Source organism: Spinacia oleracea, chromosome 4 (genome assembly GCF_020520425.1).
Source record: "Spinacia oleracea cultivar Varoflay chromosome 4, BTI_SOV_V1, whole genome shotgun sequence".
Lineage (NCBI taxonomy): Eukaryota > Viridiplantae > Streptophyta > Magnoliopsida > Caryophyllales > Amaranthaceae > Spinacia > Spinacia oleracea.
The window spans coordinates 6,351,059-6,374,837 of record NC_079490.1 but is presented as its reverse complement, the minus strand read 5'-3'; the positions used below and the strand labels follow the sequence as shown (position 1 = coordinate 6,374,837).

Here is a 23,779-nt window from a genome sequence, read left to right as displayed (position 1 = left end):
ATATCATCTAGAAACAATGACAGTGGATCAAAAAGAATATTTATGCCTCACGGCAGAAAAATGTGGCAAGAAACATATTTATGAGAAATTGCCAGCATACTCTTCAGGGCTATATCGTATGGATATACGGCCAATTGAAATAAATATGATATCTAACAAGAAGTTTGATAACAAAAATTTGCTTACATTATGGCATGACCGTTTCGGTCATCCTAGAACAAGAATGATGCACAAGATTGTAGCAAATTCAATCGGGCATTCAATAAGGAATGTTAAAATACCCCGATCAAATGAATTGACATGCTCTGCATGCTCGCTTGGCAAACTGATTATAAGGCCATCCAAAAACAAAATTGCCACTGAATCTCCATCATTTTTAGAAAGAATTCAGGGAGACATCTGCGGGCCAATTAATCCTGCAAGTGGACCATTCAGATATTTTATGGTATTGATCGATGCTTCAACACGATGGTCACATGTGAGTCTCTTGTCAAGTAGAAATGTTGCATTTGCAATTCTACTTGCCCAGATCACCAAATTACGAAATCAATTCCCAGACCACACAATAAAGAAAATAAGACTCGACAATGCTGGGGAATTTACATCCCAAACTTTTAACGATTATTGCATGTCGATTGGGATTGTTGTTGAACATCCAGTGGCTCATGTACATACACAAAATGGTCTCGCTGAGTCACTGATCAAGAGGCTACAATGGATTGCAAGACCATTGTTAATGCAATCAAAGTTACCATCATCTACTTGGGGCCATGCTATTTTACACGCGGCAGCATTAATAAGATTGAGACCGACAGCTTATCATGAGTTCTCACCTCTACAGTTGGTATAAGGTCGAGAACCAAATGTCTCACATCTAAAAATATTTGGTTGTGCCGTGTATGTTCCCATTGCTCCACCCCAACGCACAAAAATGGGTCCACAAAGAAGGCTGGGAATTTATGTTGGGTATGAGTCCCCATCCATAATTAGATACCTTGAGCCAATGACTGACGATTTATTTAAGGCAAGGTTTGCTGACTGTCATTTTAATGAGTCAGTATTCCCAGCCTTAGGGGGAGAGAAAGTGGACCCACGGAAAAAGGAGATTGAAATCATATGGAACGCAACACAACTATCAATATTTGATCCACGAACAAATTCATGTGAACAAGAAGTTAAGAAAATTGTTCATTTACAAAGTGTTGCAAATCAATTGCCTGATGCATTCACGGATACAAAGAAAGTGACAAAGTCACATATTCCAGCAGAGAATGCACCTGCACGCATTGAAATTCCCACTGATAATAAGGCCATCGAAAATGAGTCTATGGCACGACGAAAACGTGGAAGGCCATTTGGTTCAAAAGATTCTAAACCAAGAAAAGTAAAGAGGCATGATGGAGTAACAAATGAAATCAACATTGATCCTCCAAAAGAAGGTCATGAAAGACCAAATGAAGAGGAAAATATTGATAAAGATGATCCTCCTAAAGAAGAGGAAGAAAATCATAAAGAAGTCGATAACGATGAAATTTCAATGAACTATGTTTCAACTAAGAAACATTATAATCGAAAAAACGTTATCATAGATCAAATATTTGCTTACTCCATTGCAATTGAATTGATATCTGATAATGATGACCCTGAACCAAAAACAGTGGATGAATGTCGTCGCAGACATGATTGGCCAAAATGGAAAGAGGTAATTCAGGCAGAATTGAAATCCCTTGAAAAACGAGAAGTTTTTGGGAAAATATCCACTACACCAAAGGGTGTAAAACCTGTCGGACACAAATGGGTATTTGTGAGAAAAAGGAATGAGAACAATAAGGTTACAAGATACAAGGCAAGGCTAGTTGCCCAAGGCTTCTCTCAAATACCAGGGATTGATTATGAGGAGACATATTCTCCAGTAGTTGATGCAACTACACTAAGATTTCTGGTAAGCTTGACGGTTTCGAAAGAACTGCAAATGCGATTAATGGACGTTGTGACCGCATATTTATATGGGTCACTTGACGCAGGCATTTATATGAAAGTCCCTGAAGGACTAAAATTACCAGAAAACCACAAACCTAAAGAAATGCTTTCCATAAAGCTGAAAAGGTCACTTTATGGGCTAAAACAATCTGGAAGAATGTGGTATAATCGTCTTAGTGAATACCTTGTGAAAGAAGGATTAAAAAACAACCAAATCAGTCCCTGCGTTTTCACTAAGCGATCCCAGTCAGGATTCGCTATCATTGCAGTATATGTGGATGATTTAAATATCATTGGAACTCCAAGAGAACTTGAACAAACTGCAAAATACTTGATGAAAGAATTTGAGATGAAAGATCTTGGAAAAACCAGATTTTGTCTTGGACTACAAATTGAGCACTTGAAAGAGGGAATTTTTGTCCATCAATCAAATTACACAGAAAGGGTACTAAAACGCTTTTACATGGACAAATCACATCCAATGAATTCCCCTATGATCGTTCGATCTTTGAATATGAAAGATGATCCATTCAGACCTCGAGAAGAAAATGAAGAAATTCTTGGTCCTGAAGTACCATATCTAAGTGCAATTGGCGCTTTAATGTATTTAGCTAACAATACTAGACCCGATATTGCTTTTTCTGTGAACTTGTTAGCCAGGTATAGCAATTCGCCAACAAAGAGACATTGGAATGGAATAAGGCATTTACTCCGTTATCTACGAGGAAAACCAGATCTTGGTCTACTCTATCAGTCAAGAAAAGAGGCTACTCTCGTTGGATATGCAGATGCTGGATACTTATCAGATCCACAGAAGGCCAAGTCACAAACCGGATATTTGTTCACTTATGGAGTTACTGTAATATCCTGGAAATCGACAAAACAAACATTGACTGCTACATCATCAAACCATGCAGAATTGATTGCTCTTTATGAAGCTAGACGAGAATGTGTATGGCTCAGGTCAATGATCAGTAATATCCAAGAAGAATGTGGAATGAACTCGGTAACAGAAAATCCAACTGTCATCTACGAAGACAATACTGCATGCATCGCACAAGTAACTGAAGGATACATCAAAGGTGATCGAACAAAACACATATCCCCAAAGTTGTTCTTCACACACGATCTCCAGAAAGAAGGAAAGATAAACGTCCAACAAATTCAGTCGTGTGACAATCTTGCTGATCTGTTTACCAAATCCCTTCCTTCAAAGAGGTTTGAGCAGTTGGTACATAAAATTGGAATGCGTCGTCTTCGTGAGCTATATTAAATTGAGGGGGAGTATTATATGCACTGCACTCTTTTTCCCTTCGATCAGGTTTTTATCCCACTGGGTTTTTCCTGACAAGGTTTTTAATGAGGCAGTATACAAAGGCATATAAACTCATGAAATTATACTCTTCTTCCCGAACTATGGTTCTTATTCCAATAAGGTTCTAATGAGGCAACTAATATCCCAATGAAGAGTGGACATTCAAGGGGGAGTGTTGAGAAACAAAGTATGAATGCCCACAAAAGTTGAATACATTCTACTCCTTCATTTAATGCTTCTCTTGAATTTCTTTCACCTATGTATAGGGGAGACATGTAGGTGTTGTAATATTTGACTATAGTACATAAGAGTATAGTAAAACTTGCACTATAAATAGAGGGGAATGCAAAAGAGCAAACCCGATAGAAAACTTTCCATAGTTATTTGCTTGTAACTTCCTTGCAAAACTATTTGTTTTCATGTCATTTCATAACAATTCCAACCATTTTTCGTTGAGTATTTTGTTTTCCCACACAAAATGAACTGATTTTTTTTTTTTTTTGGGAAATAAGAAAACACTCTCATATTTTTCAGCGAAGGTTTAACTTTAAAATGCACTAATTTAAAATGTGAACCATACTCTTCTTGTTCCTAGCTTCTGGGTTCTGACTTCTGACAGCTTCAATGGCTTCCCTCCAAATTCTTCATTTCTTCACAAAATGACTTCCGCAAGTCAAACCTGTAAAATTCAAATTCCATACTGTTTGTTTTCTGGGTTTTTATTTTTGACGTTGCACACAAGAAATGAACACTATCAAACCATCTTCCCCTTACATTCGTCCAATCCCATCAATGGTTCTCAATGCACTTCATTGTACCCAATCTAAACCTAACCCATCATTCTCACCCAAATACCCATCAATTTTAGCTACTAATATCATCAAATCATACTTTGACAAGGGTGTAATCAAGGAAGCACGCAAACTGTTCGACGAAATGCCTGACAGAGATGTTGTTACCTGGACGGCCATGATAACTGGTTACACATCCTGCAATTACGAATCCTTTGCTTGGAATATATTCTATGAGATGTTGAAGGAAGGGGTTAAGCCGAATGCATTTACAGTTTCCAGTGTGTTGAAGTGTTGTAAAGGGATGAAGTGTTACTCTTGTGGGGCTTTGGTTCATGGACTTTCTGTTAAGCATGGTTTGGTGGGTTCCATTTATGTGGATAACTCTTTGATGGATGTTTATGGTACGTGTTGTAGTTCTATGGATGAGGCATGCTTGGTTTTTCGCGATGTCTATCCGAAAACTAGTGTTTCATGGACAACTTTGATTGCAGGATACACTCATAGAGGTGATGGATATGGTGGACTAAGAGCTTTCCAGCAGATGTTATCTGTAAGTATTTAAAAGCTCAAATATGAGGTGGTATCTTTGTTGTTTACAGTTTGAAGCTTAGTGCAGTGCTTGTGTTTCTGCTTGATTAGTAATGTCATTTCATGACATTGCATATTTAACTGACTAAAAGGTCCAATTAATCAAAAATTAAGATGCTTTGAGTACTAAGAATCTAACAGCCTGTTTGGTAGGTGATGATAAATGGTGGTAATGGAGATGAACTTAATTTTGCAAGGAAAATATCATTCTAATGTACATGGTAGTAGAACTCCATCTCCGAACTTGTGTTTTTCTTTCCATTACTACATAATACTACCCCAAATGGTAATGGGTGGTAATGAAAATCCAATTTCACCTGTATGGAGCCACCGTTGCAGCATTTGTGTTATGGAGAAAAGGAGATACTTTGGGGTGAACTAGCATTACCATGAGCATAAACATAAGACTCACTGTACAAATTCGCATACTAATTTTTAATTCCCATTACCACTTACCAAACAGGTTGTACATGAGGAAATGAAGGTGTCTTTATCCACTAATATAACATGAATGAGTGCACTTGAAGAGTTGAAATCTTCGCCATATGATGACCCTTGAAGCTTATGTTATGTTTGTCATGCGATCAAAAGTGAAACTTGAATGTGGCAGTGGCCTTCAGGGTGAATTTTATTGTGATTTTACTTCCGTAAATGCCAAATAAATGTTTGAATGTTTTCCTCAATGGAGTAGGCTTGTGCTATTTCCTCATACTCATTTAGCTTTTATCAGGAGGGAGCTGAGCAAAGTGCATTTAGTTTCTCAATTGCTGTAAAAGCTTGTGCTTTGACTGGCGCGAGTTCCCATGGCGGGCAACTACATGCCACAAGTGTTAAATATGGACTTAATTCAAGTCTACCTGTCATGAATTCCATTATAGACATGTATTGTTGGTTTCAATGTCTATCAGAAGCTAGTCAATGCTTCAATGAGATGCCTCAGAAGGACATAATATCCTGGAACACTTTGATTTCTGGCTACAAAAGATCAAATTCTACCATGTGTCTTTCTCTATTTACCTCAATGGAGTCACAAGGTTTTACTCCGAATTGCTTCACATTCACGAGTGTTGTAGCAGCATGTGCCGATTTATCAATTTTAACTTGTGGGCAGCAAATTCATGCAAATATTCTCCGTAAAGGTCTTGATAGGAACATGGCAATAGGGAATTCCCTCATAGATATGTATGCAAAATGTGGAAGTATTAGTGATTCAAGGAAAATATTTGAGTTGTTGTCTTTTAAAGACTTGGTTTCTTGGACCTCTATGATGATTGCTTATGGAGTACATGGTTATGGAGTGGAATCTGTCAAATTGTTCGACGAAATGGTGAAATCAGGCATCCGTCCTGATAGAGTCGTGTTCATGACTGTTCTAAGTGCTTGCAGCCATGCTGGTCTTGTAAATGAAGGTCTTATGTATTTTGACTCAATGAAAACAGAGTATAATATAATTCCAGATCAGGATATATACGGATGTGTGGTAGATTTACTGGGGCGAGCTGGGAAAGTTGAAGCAGCTTATGAACTGATACAAAATATGCCGGTAAATCCCAATGACTCTGTTTGGGGGGCACTTCTTGGATCTTGTAAGGCACATAAGCTTCCAAATCTGGGTAAGTTGGCTGCCCAATTTATGTTAGAGGCTAAGCCGGATATGGCTAGGACTTACCTGTTGCTGTCAAATTTGTATGCATCAGAAGGGGAATGGAAAGATTTTGCGAAAATGAGGAAATTAATGAAAGGATTAGGAGGTAGGAAAGAGCCTGGTTGTAGTTGGATTGAGTTGAAAAATGATGTTTACAGCTTTGCGGTTGGAGATAAGGTAGGGCCTCAAACTGAGAGGGTTTACGAGGTTTTGAGCATGATGATTCTGCATATGGAAGTAGCAGGATATGTTCCTGATATAGACTATTCTTTACATGAATTTGAAGACGGGATATCATGAAAGGCACACTCTGATCACATGTTCAGTAACGCTTATACATGGATTGCATCTGTTTATACATGGATTGCATCTGTTTTGTGGGAGAAAATTGGAAATCTGGGTTGCATAGCAAATTGTTGCAGAATGAGTGTTGACTGAAGGAACGGAGCGTTGTAGAATATAGGACATGGAAGTATAAATCAAGTCATTCTGGAGGATTTGTCAACCGAAGGTGAAATTTTCATTTCTAAGCAAACATTTCAGAGCAGGAACTCAGAAACACATACAATTATACAAAGTTACATTCTGAATCATCTATCCTTTATCCTTTGGTAACATTTTATGCAGGGTTGAGGACTTGAGGCCTCTGTTATCGAACTATTTGCTGATGCAGATTGCTTGATTAAATCCACTCAAGTTTTGTCTCATTCTCATCATAGTAAGTTTGATCCTGGAATTGTGGTAGCTCAAGCAGGTTGTTTTGGAAGCAGGAAAACCTAATAGTAAGTTTGATCCTGACATTATCTGAAATGTGCCAGAATATTCAGAGTATTTGTTCTCTGAAAAAACTTTCACAACTGGTTATTGGAGGAAGCGAGGAAGCCCAAAACTTATATTTAAGAGAATTTGCAGAAGTGGAAACTGTTGAGTTTAGGAGCATTTTGTTTGCATCTAAAGGAGAGAAGCGCAAAGAGAGATGATTGGGGAAAGGTCACTTGAAAGAATTATGGAACCATCAACTCAGAAATCAGATAGATGCCACTCAGCTGTACTTTGTGCATGAAATTTCTGAAATCCTGATATTTCTCCTTTTGAGAAGGTAAATAACCTGTATAACTTCCTTCTATGTCTCGGATTCAAACCAGCAGGCAGCAGTCATCATAGGCTGCCATGGTTTCAGAAAAGATATTATTCGCATTTTGTATAATTTCCACTCTTTTTGTATAAGAAATCTCCCATGTATACTCACTACACATCCACAGAAAGCTGTTTCTTCATGTCCGAATTTCAGTAATTCTCGATTGTTTTATGGCATGGCTTTCCAGTTCAAATTTGGAAAGCAATCCCTTCTGTACATAGGTGATCAAGATTCAGGCCCGGCCGGGATTTAACGCAAAAAATCATCCCCAAACCCATAAATTTGGAGCGGGCTTTCCGGGCCTTAATGGGCTTTGGATCATGCTTTAGCACAAAAAATCATGCGCAAACCCGTTAACTTGGACAAGCTTTCCGGTCCTGAATGGGCTTCGGGCCGGGCTCAGGCTTTAGTCTTAAAAGGCGTGTTTTAGGTTGTCAAAACCCGTACTTTTTCGTGTTGGGTCGGGCTGGTTTATAGTTAGGGGTGTAAATTGGATGGACTGGATTTTGCAGTCCAAATCCAATCCAAAATTTTTTGGACTTGGATATTTGAGTCCGAGTCCGATCCAAACTTTTATCGAGTCCGATCCATGAAAAGTTTCTTGAATCCGAATCCAGTCCAATCTGGTCCATTTTTTTTTTAGAAAAGAAACTTCATTTTAAATTTTTTTATATAAAAAAGTAAATTCAAATGGTTCGATCATAATGCAAATAATATTGCTACCGACTAACTTTTCTGCCACATAAAACAAAATGTACGAGTACTAAATATTGGGTATGAAATGTTTTAATACCTATAACGACAAGACTCTTCCATAAAGCTTAAATAACTAGCCATTAAGCAATAGATATAATTGTAAATAACAATATGTCTTACACATCAAAATACTTGGCCAAAAAAAGTTTATAGTTCTTAAAAAAACAAAATTTTAAAATATATTAAAGCTCAATAATCAACCATCACAACCGACGAGAAAAGCAAAGAGAAAGAGGTTGATGTGGGTTTTATATGGAATGTAATATTTTGGTTGTTTTTTTTGTTGCACATAGTTATTAAAGGCCCAAATATCACATATTTCACAAAACTTTTAAAGTGCATATGTTTATCTATAAATAATATCATAAAACTTTTTATTTAATTGGATTTTTGGACTACAAAAGGTTGAGTCCAAGTCCAGTCCAAAAATAATTGGACTTGGTAATTTGAGTCCGAGTCCGAGTCCGATCCAAATTTTTACAAGTCCGATCCAGTCCGACAAGTTTGGACTGGATTGGATTGGACTTTGGACTTTTCTTAATCCACTTACACCCCTAGCTATAGTTGATCAGGTTTACTCCTGTATTTTGCTTGTATTGTCTTTGTTATATGACATGGATCAAGAATATCCATTGCCTTGAATTAAACTCCATCCTGGAGCTTTATCTGTTCCATACATTCCCATTTTTTGCCAGATCTCAAGTACATCACCCCAATCACCTTTCGAAGCACAGATATTAGACAACATTACACGAACCCCCTCATTCTCAGGATGCAGCTCAACAAGCTTCCTTCCAACCCGTTCTCCCATAACGTTATCACCGTGTTTCTTACAAGCACCAAGAAGTGCACCCCAAGTGGTCATTTCAGGTTCCATTGGCATATTCACTATAAGTTCCTCTGCTTCTTTGAGAAAACCCGCCCGTCCAAGAAGATCCACCATGCATCCATAGTGCTTCACATTCGGTTCTATACCGTGATCTCTAACCATGGACCTGAAATGGTGTTGCCCATCATCAACTAATCCCATATGGCGACAAGCTCCAAGAACTCCTGTAAAAGTTATCTCATTCGGAATCACACCATAGTTTATCATCTCTGAGAAAAACCCGAGTGCTTTATCAGCAAATCCATTCATGGCTAAACCAAGAATGATAGCATTCCAAGTAGAAACAGAAACAGAAACCACTCTGTCATCCATTTCATGAAACACTTCTACTGCATTTTCAACACATCCACATTTCATGTACATGTCTATCAAAGCAGTACCAAGAATGTCACTAATTTCTATCCCATTTTTTCTCATGTAAGAATGAATCCACTTTCCTTGATCAAGTGCAGCTAAGTTGGTGCAGGCTGAAGCAACACTAGCTAACACCGCTTCATCAGGGTTAATTTTCCCTTCTTGTTGCATTTGTTGGAACAATTTCAAGGTCTCAGAAAACTGGTTATGTTGAGCATACCCAGATATCATTGAACTCCATGAAACTACATCTTTCATTGGAATGATGTTAAACAATGATTGAGCTTTTTCCAGAATCCCACACTTCATGTACCCAGATAACATCGAGTTCCAGGATACCTGATCCAACTTCTGGCTGCTTTGAAACAGCTTCTCAGCAGCCATTATATCCCCACATCGAGCATATAAGTGAATGCAGACATTCTGTAAGTTTACATAAGAATCAGCCCCGATTTTGATAGCTAACCCATGAATCATTCTTCCTGAATGAAGATCATACAAGTTGGAACATACAGAAATGCTACTTAAAAGAACAACCCCATCCATTAGAACTCCATTAGTCACCATTTCCTTGAACAGAGATAGAGCTTCTTGATAAAACTCGTTTTTCTCGTAACACGAGATCAGAGAACTCCATGAAACCTTATCCCTCTCTCTCATTTCATCAAATAATTGGCGTGCTTCAGCTACATGACCCAATTTACCAAACAAAACAATCATTGAATTTGCTGTAAATATATCCCTTTTCGGCATCAGATCATACAGCTCTTTGGCTGCTTCTAAATCTTCACTCTGAATGTACCCTGCTAGAATTGAGTTCCATGAAACTGAATCTAACTCAGGACTTTCATCAAACACTTGGCGTGCATCTCTCATAGAGCCACAAACAGCATACATCTTGATCAGTGTGTTCCTCACATAGATGTCAGAATCAAAACCCATCTTCCATACATGCCCATGAATCGCGTTCCCTCCTAATTCTGGAAACCGAATAGAGCAAGCTTGAATCAGAATAGGATAAGTATAACTATCAGGACTAATATTACAGTATCGCATGCTTTTATACAAAGTGATGACATTCTGATTCAAATTCCTGACTAAATAAGCCTTCGTCATGGTATTCCAGATAAACCCATTTGAATTCTCAAGCTGATCAAATATTCGGCGAGAGTAATCAAGATTAGCGAACGACAAACTTGCCGAAAATTGAAGGATTCTGCTCGCGGCGTAAGTGTCTTTTATAAGGCCGGTGGAGATTGTTTGACAAAGGATTTCATTGAATTGGAACAAATTTTGGCAATTGGACAAATGGGTTTCTAAAATTAAGGAGTTGATTGTGGTTTTTAATGCAGATTTAATGGCGAAAGGCAGGTTTTGCCTTGCCATGTTCATGGGTGTTTGCAGCTGGTTGAGAACTGTGTGTTTGTGTTCTGGTGTAAGACTTCAACTAATAAATATTCAAACTTATTGTCGCGGTAAAAGTGTCCCGCCAAATTAAATTTACCGTTTAACTTCCAAGATGTTATTTTTAAGGGTCAGGCTAATTCTGGATCTTCCAACCATTATAAGTTTGGATGTGTGACTAATAGTCTAATACTATCCTTACATATTCTTATCTAGTTGACACATTGCTTTAGTTACATTTGTCAATATACGAAATATAATTTATTATTATTAATATATTTAATTAGGATTTTTTGTCATTTAACACCTTAAAAAAACTAGTTTTTGTAATTTAACCTTACTTATTTTTTATTGTTTTTAAACACCTTAAAAAACGAAATTTTTTAGATATCAACACCACTTGACGATTTTTGTTAGAAAAAACATTAGTTTTTAACTATGCTAAAGTTCCCAAGGCATGATATGGTGGTAAACAACTCCTTCTACCATCAAATTATGATTTGGAAATTATAGCAAGATTAAAAATCAACGTTTTTTTTCTTATGGAAATCGTTAAGCGGTGTTGATTTATAAATTTTTAGATTTTTAAGGTGTTTAAATATAATAAAAAATAAGTAAGGTGTTTAATTACAAAAACTATTTTTTTTAAGGTGTTAAATGGAAAAAAAATCCATTTAATTATGTAAAAGGAAAAATTACAAAAAGTTAGTATTTTAAAAAATATTTAGTAAGACAAATTTAGCAAGATTTCACATGACTATATTTCATTTTACGCATAAGCAACAAAATTTGGACAAAAGATGATGTATGAATGTTGCTAAAGTCAAAGTGTGTCAACTAAATAAGAACAGATGAAGTACTTAAGAGTGAGATTGGTTTTCCCAATCTAAATCGAAATGTGGGTCAAAGACCTTGGTTTTATGGACCAAATGTATCTAAATAGAAATGTATTATAGAGTAAAACTTAAAGATGGTTGTGGGTCGTGTTTCGTGTTAAGTCCACAAACCTTAGACCTCAAATAAGCCTACCCTATTCTAAACCCATTAGCTTCATGTCGTGCTCAAAATTTTGAGAGGACCATCGAAGCCCGTGTGCCCTCATTGTGTCATGTCGTGCTTACGTCCATTAGCCTAAATTAACTCAATTTTACGTGATTTATCGTACCAGATCACTTTGTAATTGGCCTTATCATACTTCTTGTAGTGTTATACTATTTCATATCTATACCTTATTGGGCTTTTTTATTATCGGGTCAAATAGGACCGAAGGCCTGAACCAAGCTAAACTTAAAATTAACTTAAAAACAAGTCCAAAAGAACATGATTTGACTATTGCCCTAAATAGCAAAAACTAAAACCCTAACTTACTTTGGTCCTCACTCTTCTCCAACACCCTCATTTCACAATAACCCCATAGTTGTCTCCCTCCTCAACTCTATATCAAACCCTCAATCTCTTTGTATTTCAATCTCACTTCAACACCCCTGTTTTCCCCTGCTTTCTACACCAAAACCCAGCATACATAGACTGATAGACATGTCTGATTTCCAGTTCAAAAAGGGCGCAAAAGTCGAAATCAGCATAGATGAAGATGGTTTTCGTGGGGCATGGTTCTGTGGAACAGTGGTTAAAGCACCAGCAAAAAATGACAAGAAAGTGTTGATTGAATATGAGACATTGTTGGCAGATGATGAATCAACCCCTCTAAAAGAGAAGGTCGATTTGGTACAGATTAGACCAACTGCACCAAGGGAAATCAATAGGGTTTTTAAATTGGATGAAGAAGTTGATGTTTCCTATAATGATGGGTGGTGGGAAGGTGTGATCACTCAAGTTCTTCAAGATAATCAATACTCTGTGTATTTTAGACCTACAAGAGACCAACATGAGTTCAAGGACTCAGATTTGCGGCTCCATAGAGAGTGGGTTCATGGAAATTGGGTACCTCCATTGGAAGATGAGGTATGGATTTTTTTTTTATTGTTTAATTTTTGTGAATTAAGTGTTTTTTTAATTCTTTTTTTAATTGTACCATAGTATAGAACAATGGAGATCTTATTGGATTGGATTTGTGATATTTTCAAAATATCAAGTTATATAATTTTTAATTATGGGTAGTGCATTTGTAACCCTAAATTGAATATAGGGTTGTCTAAATCAATGGTGGCTTGTGTTAATTTTGGACACAAACAACTTTTATTGGTACTAACAACTACCCATTTGTTTTGTTTTGATATAATGGTTACATTTGATTTTTGACACTATTTACAAATTTTAATTTGATGTTTATTTGTGATATATATAAGGAAATAATAGTGTTATGGTTTTGATTCGTCTCGATGTGTACTTTGAAATATCAAAATTTTGTACTTTTTTTACAAATACAAAATTAAAGACACGGAGTATTAATTTTGAATATTTTGAACAACCTCCGGGGTTCGTTTCGGATGTATTTTGGGATCAAACTCTCTTGTAACTCTTTAAACTCTCTTTAATTTTATCGTACCATATTTACATTAGCAAGCGTGAAAAGTTAAAGTGTAACCATTAAATCGAATCAAAGGGAGTATGTTCGTTGGTACTAAATTAGTGCACAATTGATACAAACTAAGTATTGGTACACTTATTTGTTGGCACCAATAAGAATCTCTGGTTTGTTCGTACCAATAGACTTGATTCACATAAATAGTTCCAAAAGACCACTTGCATTGGACGCAAGCCATTATCATTTCAGATTTCCCCGAAAATATTATGCATTGTTCTCGTTTATGGGTTAAAGAAACACCATTCTTTTTCTAATCTTTTTCTTTCAATACATAATAATAGGGCATATTTGATTTTGGGGTCAAAACTTGATAAGTTTGACCATTTATTTAGTAGAAACTATATTGATTTACTATGAAAACACACTTTTGCTAGGCTCATCTCAACCAATACTTGGATAAAGGTTGAAAATTATTGTAGTTTTATAATAAAAGTCAAATTAGGTTGTGCACTTAAGAGTCGAGATCATTACTTTTCCCTATAACATTTTGATGGCCTAGCTTATGGTGGAATCACTTTGGTGATATGTATTTTTAATATTCCCACCATGGTGTCATAATCAAGTCGGATTGGGTTTCTTAATTGAATTTGACTTCTTTCTAATTGTGTTTGATATTATTACTTCTTATGATAGTTCCAATTTACACTTTTCAAGTTTGCCAATGCACATTTTGCATCGTTCTTATTTCTAATTCTGCATTAATAAAAATTATAAAATTTTGATATTATTAAAGTATTCATTGAATCAAATCAAACAACACCCCAAATGAATATGTTTTTTCTTATGTATTAAGAAATAATTTAGAAGATTCTCTTCAATTATGAATAGTGTCAAAATTCTAAATTGGAACATCATTGTGGAACGGAGGGAGTACTTTAAGGTGGTGTTATTTGAATTAAATTGTAGTGTAGGGTACCTTGTGAGTACTTGATGTTCCTTTTTCTTTTTTGTTTAAGTATATTGGGTGATAATTCCCTAAGTCAAATGACAAAATGTGAAAGGAAAACATGCAAAAAGTCTTTGAGGATATGTGTGAAATTACATTGCATAGAGAGCATAGATGATTCACACTTACCCCTTCCCTTTTTGACATGGTTATGGACGAATTGAAGAGTTCAATTCAAAACTGTATGCCAAGGTGCATGTTGTTTGTAGATTATATTATTATTAACTAATTGACAAGTTCAATTCCAGTATACCATGGTGCATGTGGATGAGACAAAAGAATGCGTGGAAAGTGAGTTGGAACTGTGGATACATACTTTGGAATCCCGTGGCTTTAAGTAGAGCAGAAGTAAGATAGAACGTTGGAGTGTAAGTTTAGCGAGGGAGGCAGAGACGATCCACCTTTGATGGGAGGACTTTCAAGGTGCAAACTTCTTCCGATATCTAGGATCTATTATTAAAAAGGAAGGGGGGTTGGTCGGAGATGTTGCCCGGTTGGAAGAGTGCTACGGGGTTTCTATGGCATGCCCTATAGACCGAAGGGAATTTCTATGCCAATTAGACTTGCATGTTATATGATACATAATGTTGGGTTGGGAGTTGGGACTTCTGAAACAATGTCACACTCATAAGATGAATGCGACGAAGATACGTATATTGCGTTGGATGTGTCGCCATACAAGAAAACTTTGCTTTTGGAATGAGGTAATTAGGAAGAAAGTAGGGGTTACACCGAGTGAGAACAAGATGATGGAAAATCGATTATGGTGGTTTAACCATGTAAGACGAAAACCAAATGATGTGTTGGTTATAAGGCTCAAAGAGTGGCAAACTGACGAAATTGTGAGTGGTAGGGGAAGACTAAAACAAATTTGAAAGAGGGTGATAGAGTTCAGTATGAATTTATTGGGGATTGAAGAAAATATGGCTTGAGATAGAGCGGATTGAAGGGAGATAATATATACCGCCAACTTAACATGACTTGTTTTTCTATTTTCCATTGCAAACCTTTTTTATTTTATTTTTAGCATCCTTGTCTTTTTTGTTTAAACCGACCATGTTTTTTTGTTCCCTATTTTTCATGTCTCGTTACTCTCACAATCTCATCCTTACTTTCTCAATTTTATGTGTTTACTCTCTTTAACATAAACTTTTACTTTTTTATTTCATGTTTCACGGACGGTTCATATTAGCCGACCCCTAATCATTTGGGACTAATTGTTGGTGTCCTAGAGAGCATAGATGCGAGCTATAATTTATTATGTTGGACAAGTTAGATAAGTTAGTTCAGACGAGTTCATATAAAATAAGTCGAATAAAACGGAGTCTATACATACTTCTACTAAGGAAAAAAGAGCCTTATCTTGTGTTTTGCTTAAAATAACCTTTTTTTTTGTTGAATTTGTTTTTATTTTTAACTTAGCTTATGTTTGTGAGAAACACTTATTTCTGTTTCAACTTATTTAAATTAGTTGAGGAGAACATATTTTAACAGAGCTTTTGGGGTGGAGTGGTGAACATACTATTATAGGTCAATTACATGCAAGTTATATGTCAAGCTAAACGTAAGACTAGCAATTCTATGAATACATAAGTAAGTTCAATAAAGGCTGATTTCTTATCCTTTTAGATGAGCGAATGGAATATCTACACGGCTAATTGAAAAATCAAGTCTTTGTTTTTTTGTTTGTTATCCATACAAGAATGGATCGTTTGAGGAATGAGATTATTAGGAAGAAAGTGGGGGTTGCATCGATTGAGTTTAAGATGATGGGAAATCGTTTAAGATGGTTTGGGCATGTAAGCAGAAGATCAAGCGATTCCCCGATTAGGAGGCTAGAAGGGTGGAAAAGTGATAGAATTTCAAGGGGTAGGGGAACACCTAAGAAAACTTGGAGGAAGGTGATTGAGCATGATATGAGCCTAATTGGGATTGAGGAGAATATGACGTTGGATAGGACAGAGTGAAGAGAGAAAATATATGTTGATGACTTCATTTGACTTATACATCTTCCATTTTGACTCTTTTATTTTTCCTTGTTTTTTTTGTTTTTTTAAATGCTATTTTAAAATGTGCTTATTTTACTTATATTTGTTTTAAACTATATTATCCCTTATAATAATTTTATGTAATATATAGTTTCATTAATTCCACTTTCTTCCTCTTCATTTTTTATTCGTATAATTTCCCGCTTTTTTCTTGTTTGATTTGGTTACAATGACGATCTCCTATGACGATTCATGTTAGCCGAACCCAGTGTTTAAAAAAGCGCAAAGCGCACTAAAGCGATATGAGTCCTAGAGCTTAAGCGCAAAGTGCGAGCTTCATCGAAGTGAAGCGCACTTTTTAAGAATTCAAGGTTTCTTTACCATTATAGATAAAAACACATAAATATCAGATTTTCTTCCCTATTGCTCTTTGTTTTAACAAAATAAAGAATATAACATAGTGTTTATCATGTAATATCCACTAGGAAACAAATATGCTATGCTATTTCCAAAAGGATATGTCATCTTCTTTTTTTCTTTTCTTTTGGACTCTTGGCCCACTTTCTATTGTTAAGGATTAATAGGATGTGGTCCAATAGACAATAACAACATATAAAAAAAAAAGCTTTTAATGTGAAAACTTTAAAAAGAAGAAGAATTTCAATGAAGCTCAAAAAAGCGCGCTTCATACGTCTTTTGCGCTTCATGCGCTTAATTGCGCTTCAGTGCGCTTTTTCACAAACGCTTCGCTCAGACCTGATTAAGCCCTTTGCCCTTGAGCTTCGAGCTTCAGCGCTTTAAGCGCGCTTTTTTAAACACCGACCCCAAATCATTTTGGGACTAAGGTTTTGTTGTTGTTGTTGTATCGTAAGAGTCATGGTTTTCCCTTTGGGCGTAAGGCTATGATTTTGTTGCATAAGAGCCGAATTTGTTGCATTCATAGTAGAGGTACGATGTGCTAACTTTGGGTCTACCATTAATGGTTCACATAACCAATGTTGAATAAGGTCTACTTGCATGGGTTTTAAGGAGGATGCATTTCGCCGAAGTTTCTTTAGATTTTATGAGGAAGCTTCAATTATTGATGACTTGTCATAACCTTAAAGCTCCGTTGAGGTTGAAATATTGTTAATTTCCTTAATTTGGTTATCCCCACTCCTTGTTATCTTGTGAGACTTGTTCTCGTCATATTTTTAGCTTTGACCTTCATTGGGCTTGTGTAGTTATTATACTTGTTAAACTTGGTATGGTGACCACTCCACCTTGTATATAGTTTATTACTAGATTAAGTCTCGTACACGTACGGATATTCAAAATTTATTACTCCCTCTGTCCCAAAATTATTGTCCTGTTTTCCAAATCGGACGTCCCAAAATTATAGTCATGTTTTTAATTTTGGCTATTAAGGTCCCCACTTTCTCATGTACTATATTAATTAAAAATGCATTAAAAACTCCACCCATGTACTATATTCCATTTTTCAATGTACTATATTCTCTTTCCATGTACTTTATTCCACTTTTCCATGCAACTCAATCATCCTTTGTACTTTATTCCATTTTTTATGTAATGTATTCCATTTTTCTTAAAATTTGTATTTTTGGTCAAACGGGACTATAAATATGGAACGGAGGGAGTATTTGACTAGCTTTTTTATAAAATATTTAACTGAAATATTTATCTTTTGAAGCTAATTAATGCGTAACTAATAAATCTTAAACGTACTCGTACATATTATATATTTTAGATGTTATATATGATAATTTGACCAAAATATTTGATATGCTTAATATGTTAATCTGACCAAAATGTTGAGTAAATATATTTTCTATAATTGATATGTCGATTTGACTAAAATATTACCAAAATCGTTTAATGTTGTAATATTCTGTAATCTTATACTGTATTTTTCTTCCATAAATAGTAGTTTATACAAAAAAGAGAAAGTAAATAATAAATAAAGTAGATATGTTTTTCCAAAAGGGTTTTTTGGCGGAAAAAAAGTTGCACTAGGAAGTGACACGTGTCATTCCTGGTGTCTGTTTTAGTATAATGTAATAGATCTTGCACCACAAGCCCATAAATTTTGCTAGCTGAGTATTTTTTGTATATTGGCCTTTGAAGTATAGTTTACAATCACTAGGAGTATGAAAACTATGCTTTTGCAATGTTTCTTTGCAAAAGCTTTATGAAATAACAATAGCCTCTTTTAGGGATTGGGTTTGTCAATGCTTTACGACCTCTTTAATATCAATTCTTGTAATAAATAGGATTTGATATGTGATCTAGTTGTTGTGTTGATTTTAAGCATCCGCATTTTCTACTTTTAACAAGTGTGATGTTTCTATGTTAGACCTTATCCCCTTCCTAGCATCCCTTTGCTCTTGTTTCTTGTGCCTTCTCTAGGCACTCTTAGTTATGTATGTTGCTAACCGATAAGAATGCACTAGTACTACATATATGTGTGCGCAGCGTATCTAGATGTATTTGTTAGGTTTATTCAATAGGAGAGATAGTATGCTACTTCTTTTGTTCCATGTTACTTGACACACTTTGACTGGACACACTGGCCCATATTTTCATTTGTTTGGAACATTTGTTTTCATACATTAAAAAAATAAGATGGTCAAAGTGAGGTGTGAATTGTGCAAAAAAGTCAAAGTGTGTCAAGTAATTTGGGATGTAGGGAGTAGTTGTTGCTATGTTATCACAAGATGTTGGGTTGAGGTATATCATAGCTAGGTATATCATAGCACTTATCTGTAGTATATCTATCATATAAGTGTGTACGTGCATCACTGCATAGAGAGGTATTTGGTACAAATTCCGAATCAAGATGTATGTTCGTTAAGGCATGATATAATATATGCTCATTTCTAGGTAAACATATGTCAACACATGTATATTTCATTGCTAATTTAAGACAGAACATACGTAGCTAAATTTTCCCCTGAACCTTGACAATAAAGTGTAAAGTGAGGGTATTCCCGACGTTCTTCCGTTGCTTCTCATTTAGTTTCACTATAACAACTGATTCCGCCTGCCAACGAGTCCAGTCAGTACCTCTCAAAGAGGATGGCATGGAAGTGCAGCACATATGTCGGCAGAGGGTGAACTTGAGGCCCCTTGTCTTAGTGATTTTCTGGATTGAAGGCTACACCAAGACTTGGCAAATGATTCCATATCAATTATCAATAATGTTCATCTTAGGGATGTCTAAGAGCTTCTGAGATCTAAATGGTCCTATATGGTTAATGATATTCCGAATGTGGAAGGCCTAACGAGTTGGACTAAAAATTTGAGATAGGTGTTTCTTAGATTTAACTTAAGATATGGCTATTTTCATTTACAGCAGTCAGGCTTGAGTTCAGTTGGCTCATTTCCTGAGCATCTATCATATGCAAGAGCCTTCCATATATCAGCAGCTCATGAATAAAGCCATGTATTTCCATTTGGGTTGTGCTTGGATTATCTGAAACATTGTCACTCAAATATGAGCAGAATATAAAATCTATGAAAATAATTCTTGCTACTTCTTTTGTGATAACCGGATTAGCAAAAACTTTATCAGATTCCATGCATGATTATTGAGTTGTTTTTGTTTCCATTTGCTAGAGTAAACTGATTATAAGAAAGTTTATTTTGCAACAATTGACACTTTAACAGGCAGTGCGGCCAACAGAAGAGAAGATTCACGAGGAGAAAGAAGAGAAGACTTTCATCAAAGGAAGCTTAATTGAAGTAAGCAGTGATGAAGATGGATTCGAGGGTGCTTGGTTCGCCGCATCTGTTGTTGAGGTGATTGGTAAGAACAAATTCCTTGTAGAATACAGGGATCTAAAAACAGATGATGATAAAGAGTTTGTGAGAGAAGAGGTTGATGCCCTGCATATCAGGCCATGTCCTCCAAAAGCTGGAAAAGTTGACAATTTCAAGGAGTTTGAAGAAGTTGATGCCCTTTATAATGATGGGTGGTGGGTGGGAATAATTTCCAAAGTCCTTGATCACTCAAAATATCTAGTTTTCTTCAAGACCACGGACGAGGAACTGGAGTTTAAGGGTGACGAACTGAGGGTTCATCAAGATTGGATTGATGGGAAATGGGTTATGGTTTCTAAGGTATACTACCTTCGTTTCAAAATGATCTTTACACTTTACTTTATTCTATTTTTGAACATGAATATTACTACCTTATTCTTCTTACCCCACGATATCTACATTTTTCCACTTTCTTTTACTTTATTCATTTTTTTTCTTATATTCACCAGTCTTTTTACACATTTCTCCTATTTTATCCATATTTTATTATATTCAATCAACTTTTCCATTTTTGTCTTAATATTTGTGCAAATAGTAACGTAAAGATCTTTATGAAACAAAGGTAGTAACAGTTATACTGAATTGTTGGCAAAGTTTTTTCCCCGGTGTAAAACATTTTTTGCATTCATTTTCATTATGCTGCTGCATGGAAGAGGTTGAGCAGTCTCGATTAATTTGACTGCAAGTCCTTATTTCTCGTTACTGTGTACTCGTTCACAGAGAAAAGGAAGCTTGGTTAATTCCTAGTTCCATTCACTTGGAAATTCGGAAGAGGAGTTCCAGATTCCTTCATACTATATGCTTACGATGTTGGTGTATATTCTTTTTGTTTTTTATTTTTGGTTAAATACGGTACCATCACATTACTTAAACAGAGTCTGAGGCATATCCGCATATAACCTATGTTCTTTTTGGTTATTAATGGCTTAATGGGACTATGTAATATGCTTTCCCATATTAGTTGGACTGATATAATTAGAAGATGATTAGTTTGATTGCACTTTTATCTTCACTATGATTTTTACAGGCTGAATATACGATGTAGCTGTATGTTCTTTTTGGTTATTAATGGCTGAATGGGACTATGTATTATGCTTCTCCATATGAGTTGGACTGATATAGATGAGTTTTGATTGCAGTTTTATCTTCACTATGATTTTTACATGGTTTGGTTTTTTGCCTGAGTATAGCCCGGCCTACCCCGTTTAAAATCATATTAGGCCCAGCCCATTTAACTTTGGCCCAACCTGACCCTAACCCATTAGCTTCACTACTGCTGCACATATTTGCTCAAACAAGTTTAACTGTTTCTGTTACCGGAAGTTAATATATTACCGAACTCATTTTGCAGGCCCTGGACTTATCAGGTTGAAGAGACTGGTCTACCTCGAGAGTGTGCTGAACTGATCCATGAGTAAGTAACCGTTGTATTTATAATCTGAAATATTATTTTGTTCATAGTCATTTCAAGGCCATGCACGGAATGAACATGAAGTTCTATTATAGATTTGACATCTCACTTTTGCCGATTTGCTGGAGGTTAATTAGTAAAATGGCTCCTCACTTAATATGATCTCTGTTGTAATGTCTGTAGGGGTTCGGGTCTGATGGCCCGAATTGTAATGGTTGTAATGTAGACTATCTGTTAGCTGTGGCATCTTCTTCCCTAGCTGATATTTTTGTGTATATTTTCGACTTTTTCATTAATTGAAAATCCCATGTAACTAAGTTGCATTCATTTCTCTGTTGTAAAATCTGAATAACAGATTATTGATTTTGTCTTAGATATCATACTTCTGGTTCTGGACTTAGTCCATGCGACAAACCACGATTCAGGATAAAAAAGAGTGGCCCGAGGAAGTTGGGCTGGGCCACACCCCGTAATCCCGTATAACTACACCGTATATAGGGCCTGGCCAATAGAACCAGTTCGGGCTGGATCAGACTCGACTAGCTCTACATACAATTGGACCAATTGGTTGTGCTAGTTTTAACTTGATTGAATTGCGTTTTTGGGGTGTTTTGATCCGGATCTGGATCCAGATCTTCAAACTTTGGATCCAGCGGATCTGGATCCATATATGTTTTGACAGATAGGATATGGATTCCATTTTTTTGATCCAAATCTGGTCCGGGTCCATTTAATAGATCTGTCTCTAAACATATTTTTTTTTTTCACTAAAAAAATATGTACTTCTTCCGTTGCGGAAATATTGCGCTATAATTGACTTTACTCCTCTAACTATTACTTAGGATCTTAATATATCAAATCGTGTGCAAGTAAAAAATTGTAGAAAAAATAATATTTAGAAAATATATATATCGATACGAATCTAACATGACCACACATGACTAAAATTTCCTTACATATGAATCGCTAGAAATGGCCAAAGTCGTAGTGTGAATAGTGTAAAAACAAATGGTACGATATTTTTGGAACGGGGGAAGTATAAATTGTTTGGACTTGTTAATCTGGATCGGGATCTGGATTTATGTATGGAAAACGGATGTTGATCTGGATCTAGTAGAATCCGGTCCAGATCCAATCTTTGCCATCCCTGTTTATGTGAAATATATTGTACATGTGCGAGTTGGTAGTTGGATAGTTACAGTTTATGGGTGCATTAAGTTTAGATGATGGCCATCTTTATCTAATGGTTCTATTTTCGAAGCATTAAAACTCTGAATTTATGATGAATTAGCCAAAACAGTTGAGGACAGGGACAACTGTGATTGCATCATGCAGTATCTGTTGGATGGTCAAGACGTGAACCTTTCCGCAAAAATGAAAGGACTCTAGAAAGGTTTCTTTTGTTACGGTAAAAGTCCATCCGTAGTGGAAGGACGAGAACCAGAATTGAACCCTATGAGATCAAGTCTCTCATTGTTCTTCGATAGCGAAATGCAAAATTTTCAATTTTTAATAAATACTAAATCAAATTAGACTCTCGTTGTTTCTCGGTATTAGCCAAGCTTGTAACTAGCGTTCTATTATTGAACCAAATTACATGATCACACTAGATATGCGGCCCAAGGCATTCGCTTCGGTGCATATGCCGGTCGTTTTTCTTCTAATTTAATCGGCAAAGTATTTTGGCACATCCCATGTGAGATCATTGTTTTATGTGCTCTATTCATACTAGACGATCATTCTATTACATTAAAAAATGCGAATATTAACCAAGCTTGTAACCAGCGTTCTGTCGATCACACTAGGTATGCGGCCTGAGGCATTCACTTTGGCGAATGTGCCATACTCATTTGGTGTCTAGTTTAATCGACACAGTGACTTTGACACACTCTATGTGAGATCACAGTTTTATATGCTCTATTTACACAAAGGTGTGTCAAAATCAATCTTCAATTGGATAAATGTTCATTGTACAAATTATATTGTTATGGATTGACGGTCGGTTTTGAAATATAACAGCTTTTATTGCCGCATTTAATAGTCGGCTCCACTAGAATTCTCCTACATCTATCTTATGAATAGCATTTTTTTTTATTTTTTTTATCCAACTTCTCTAGAATACACCGCTTCTCTCTCTAAAAAAATTCTCCCCCTTCTCTCTTCAACCACCGTCTAATACACCGCTTAATTTCTTCAAAAATTCTCGC

The 23,779-nt window shown here is 35.9% G+C and overlaps 3 protein-coding genes across 8 annotated transcripts; 2 read left to right on the top strand and 1 right to left on the bottom strand.

Moving 5' to 3' along the window:
- The first annotated feature begins 3,636 nt into the window (after positions 1–3,636).
- On the top strand, positions 3,637–7,616 carry LOC110792937 (putative pentatricopeptide repeat-containing protein At1g56570). 6 transcript variants are annotated; one of them, XR_008918976.1, is made up of 5 exons: positions 3,637–4,490; positions 4,581–4,639; positions 5,408–6,833; positions 6,950–7,040; positions 7,141–7,616. XR_008918976.1 is itself a non-coding variant. In XM_056826975.1 (3 exons), the coding sequence occupies exons 1-3, from the start codon at positions 4,040–4,042 to the stop codon at positions 6,620–6,622; spliced, it is 1,725 nt and encodes a 574-aa protein (XP_056682953.1). In that variant the 5' UTR covers positions 3,637–4,039; the 3' UTR covers positions 6,623–7,616. The 6 variants fall into 6 exon arrangements, 2 of the variants coding, with proteins under 2 accessions (XP_056682953.1, XP_021853449.2); XR_008918974.1 differs by having other exon boundaries at positions 3,638–4,639; XM_056826975.1 differs by having other exon boundaries at positions 5,408–7,616.
- Positions 7,617–8,561: 945 nt separating this feature from the next.
- LOC110792922 (pentatricopeptide repeat-containing protein At3g22690-like) lies at positions 8,562–10,871 on the bottom strand. The gene has a single exon (XM_021997743.2). The coding sequence runs from the start codon at positions 10,849–10,851 to the stop codon at positions 8,836–8,838; it is 2,016 nt and encodes a 671-aa protein (XP_021853435.1). The 5' UTR covers positions 10,852–10,871; the 3' UTR covers positions 8,562–8,835.
- A 1,352-nt stretch (positions 10,872–12,223) lies between these two features.
- Positions 12,224–21,945, top strand: LOC110792938 (protein AGENET DOMAIN (AGD)-CONTAINING P1). Its single transcript, XM_021997758.2, has 3 exons — positions 12,224–12,825; positions 20,009–20,461; positions 21,513–21,945. The coding sequence occupies exons 1-3, from the start codon at positions 12,400–12,402 to the stop codon at positions 21,531–21,533; spliced, it is 900 nt and encodes a 299-aa protein (XP_021853450.1). The 5' UTR covers positions 12,224–12,399; the 3' UTR covers positions 21,534–21,945.
- The last annotated feature ends 1,834 nt before the right edge of the window (positions 21,946–23,779 follow it).

Coding starts and splice junctions, on each gene's coding strand:
- LOC110792938 (XM_021997758.2), top strand. CDS start 12,400: ATGTCTGATTTCCAGTTCAAAAAGGGCGCAAAAGTCGAAATCAGCATA. Junction 12,826..20,008: donor TACCTCCATTGGAAGATGAG/GTATGGATTTTT, acceptor ACACTTTAACAG/GCAGTGCGGCCAACAGAAGA. Junction 20,462..21,512: donor AATGGGTTATGGTTTCTAAG/GTATACTACCTT, acceptor CTCATTTTGCAG/GCCCTGGACTTATCAGGTTG.
- LOC110792937 (XM_021997757.2), top strand. CDS start 4,040: ATGAACACTATCAAACCATCTTCCCCTTACATTCGTCCAATCCCATCA. Junction 4,640..5,407: donor CTTTCCAGCAGATGTTATCT/GTAAGTATTTAA, acceptor AGCTTTTATCAG/GAGGGAGCTGAGCAAAGTGC.
- LOC110792922 (XM_021997743.2), bottom strand. CDS start 10,851: ATGAACATGGCAAGGCAAAACCTGCCTTTCGCCATTAAATCTGCATTA.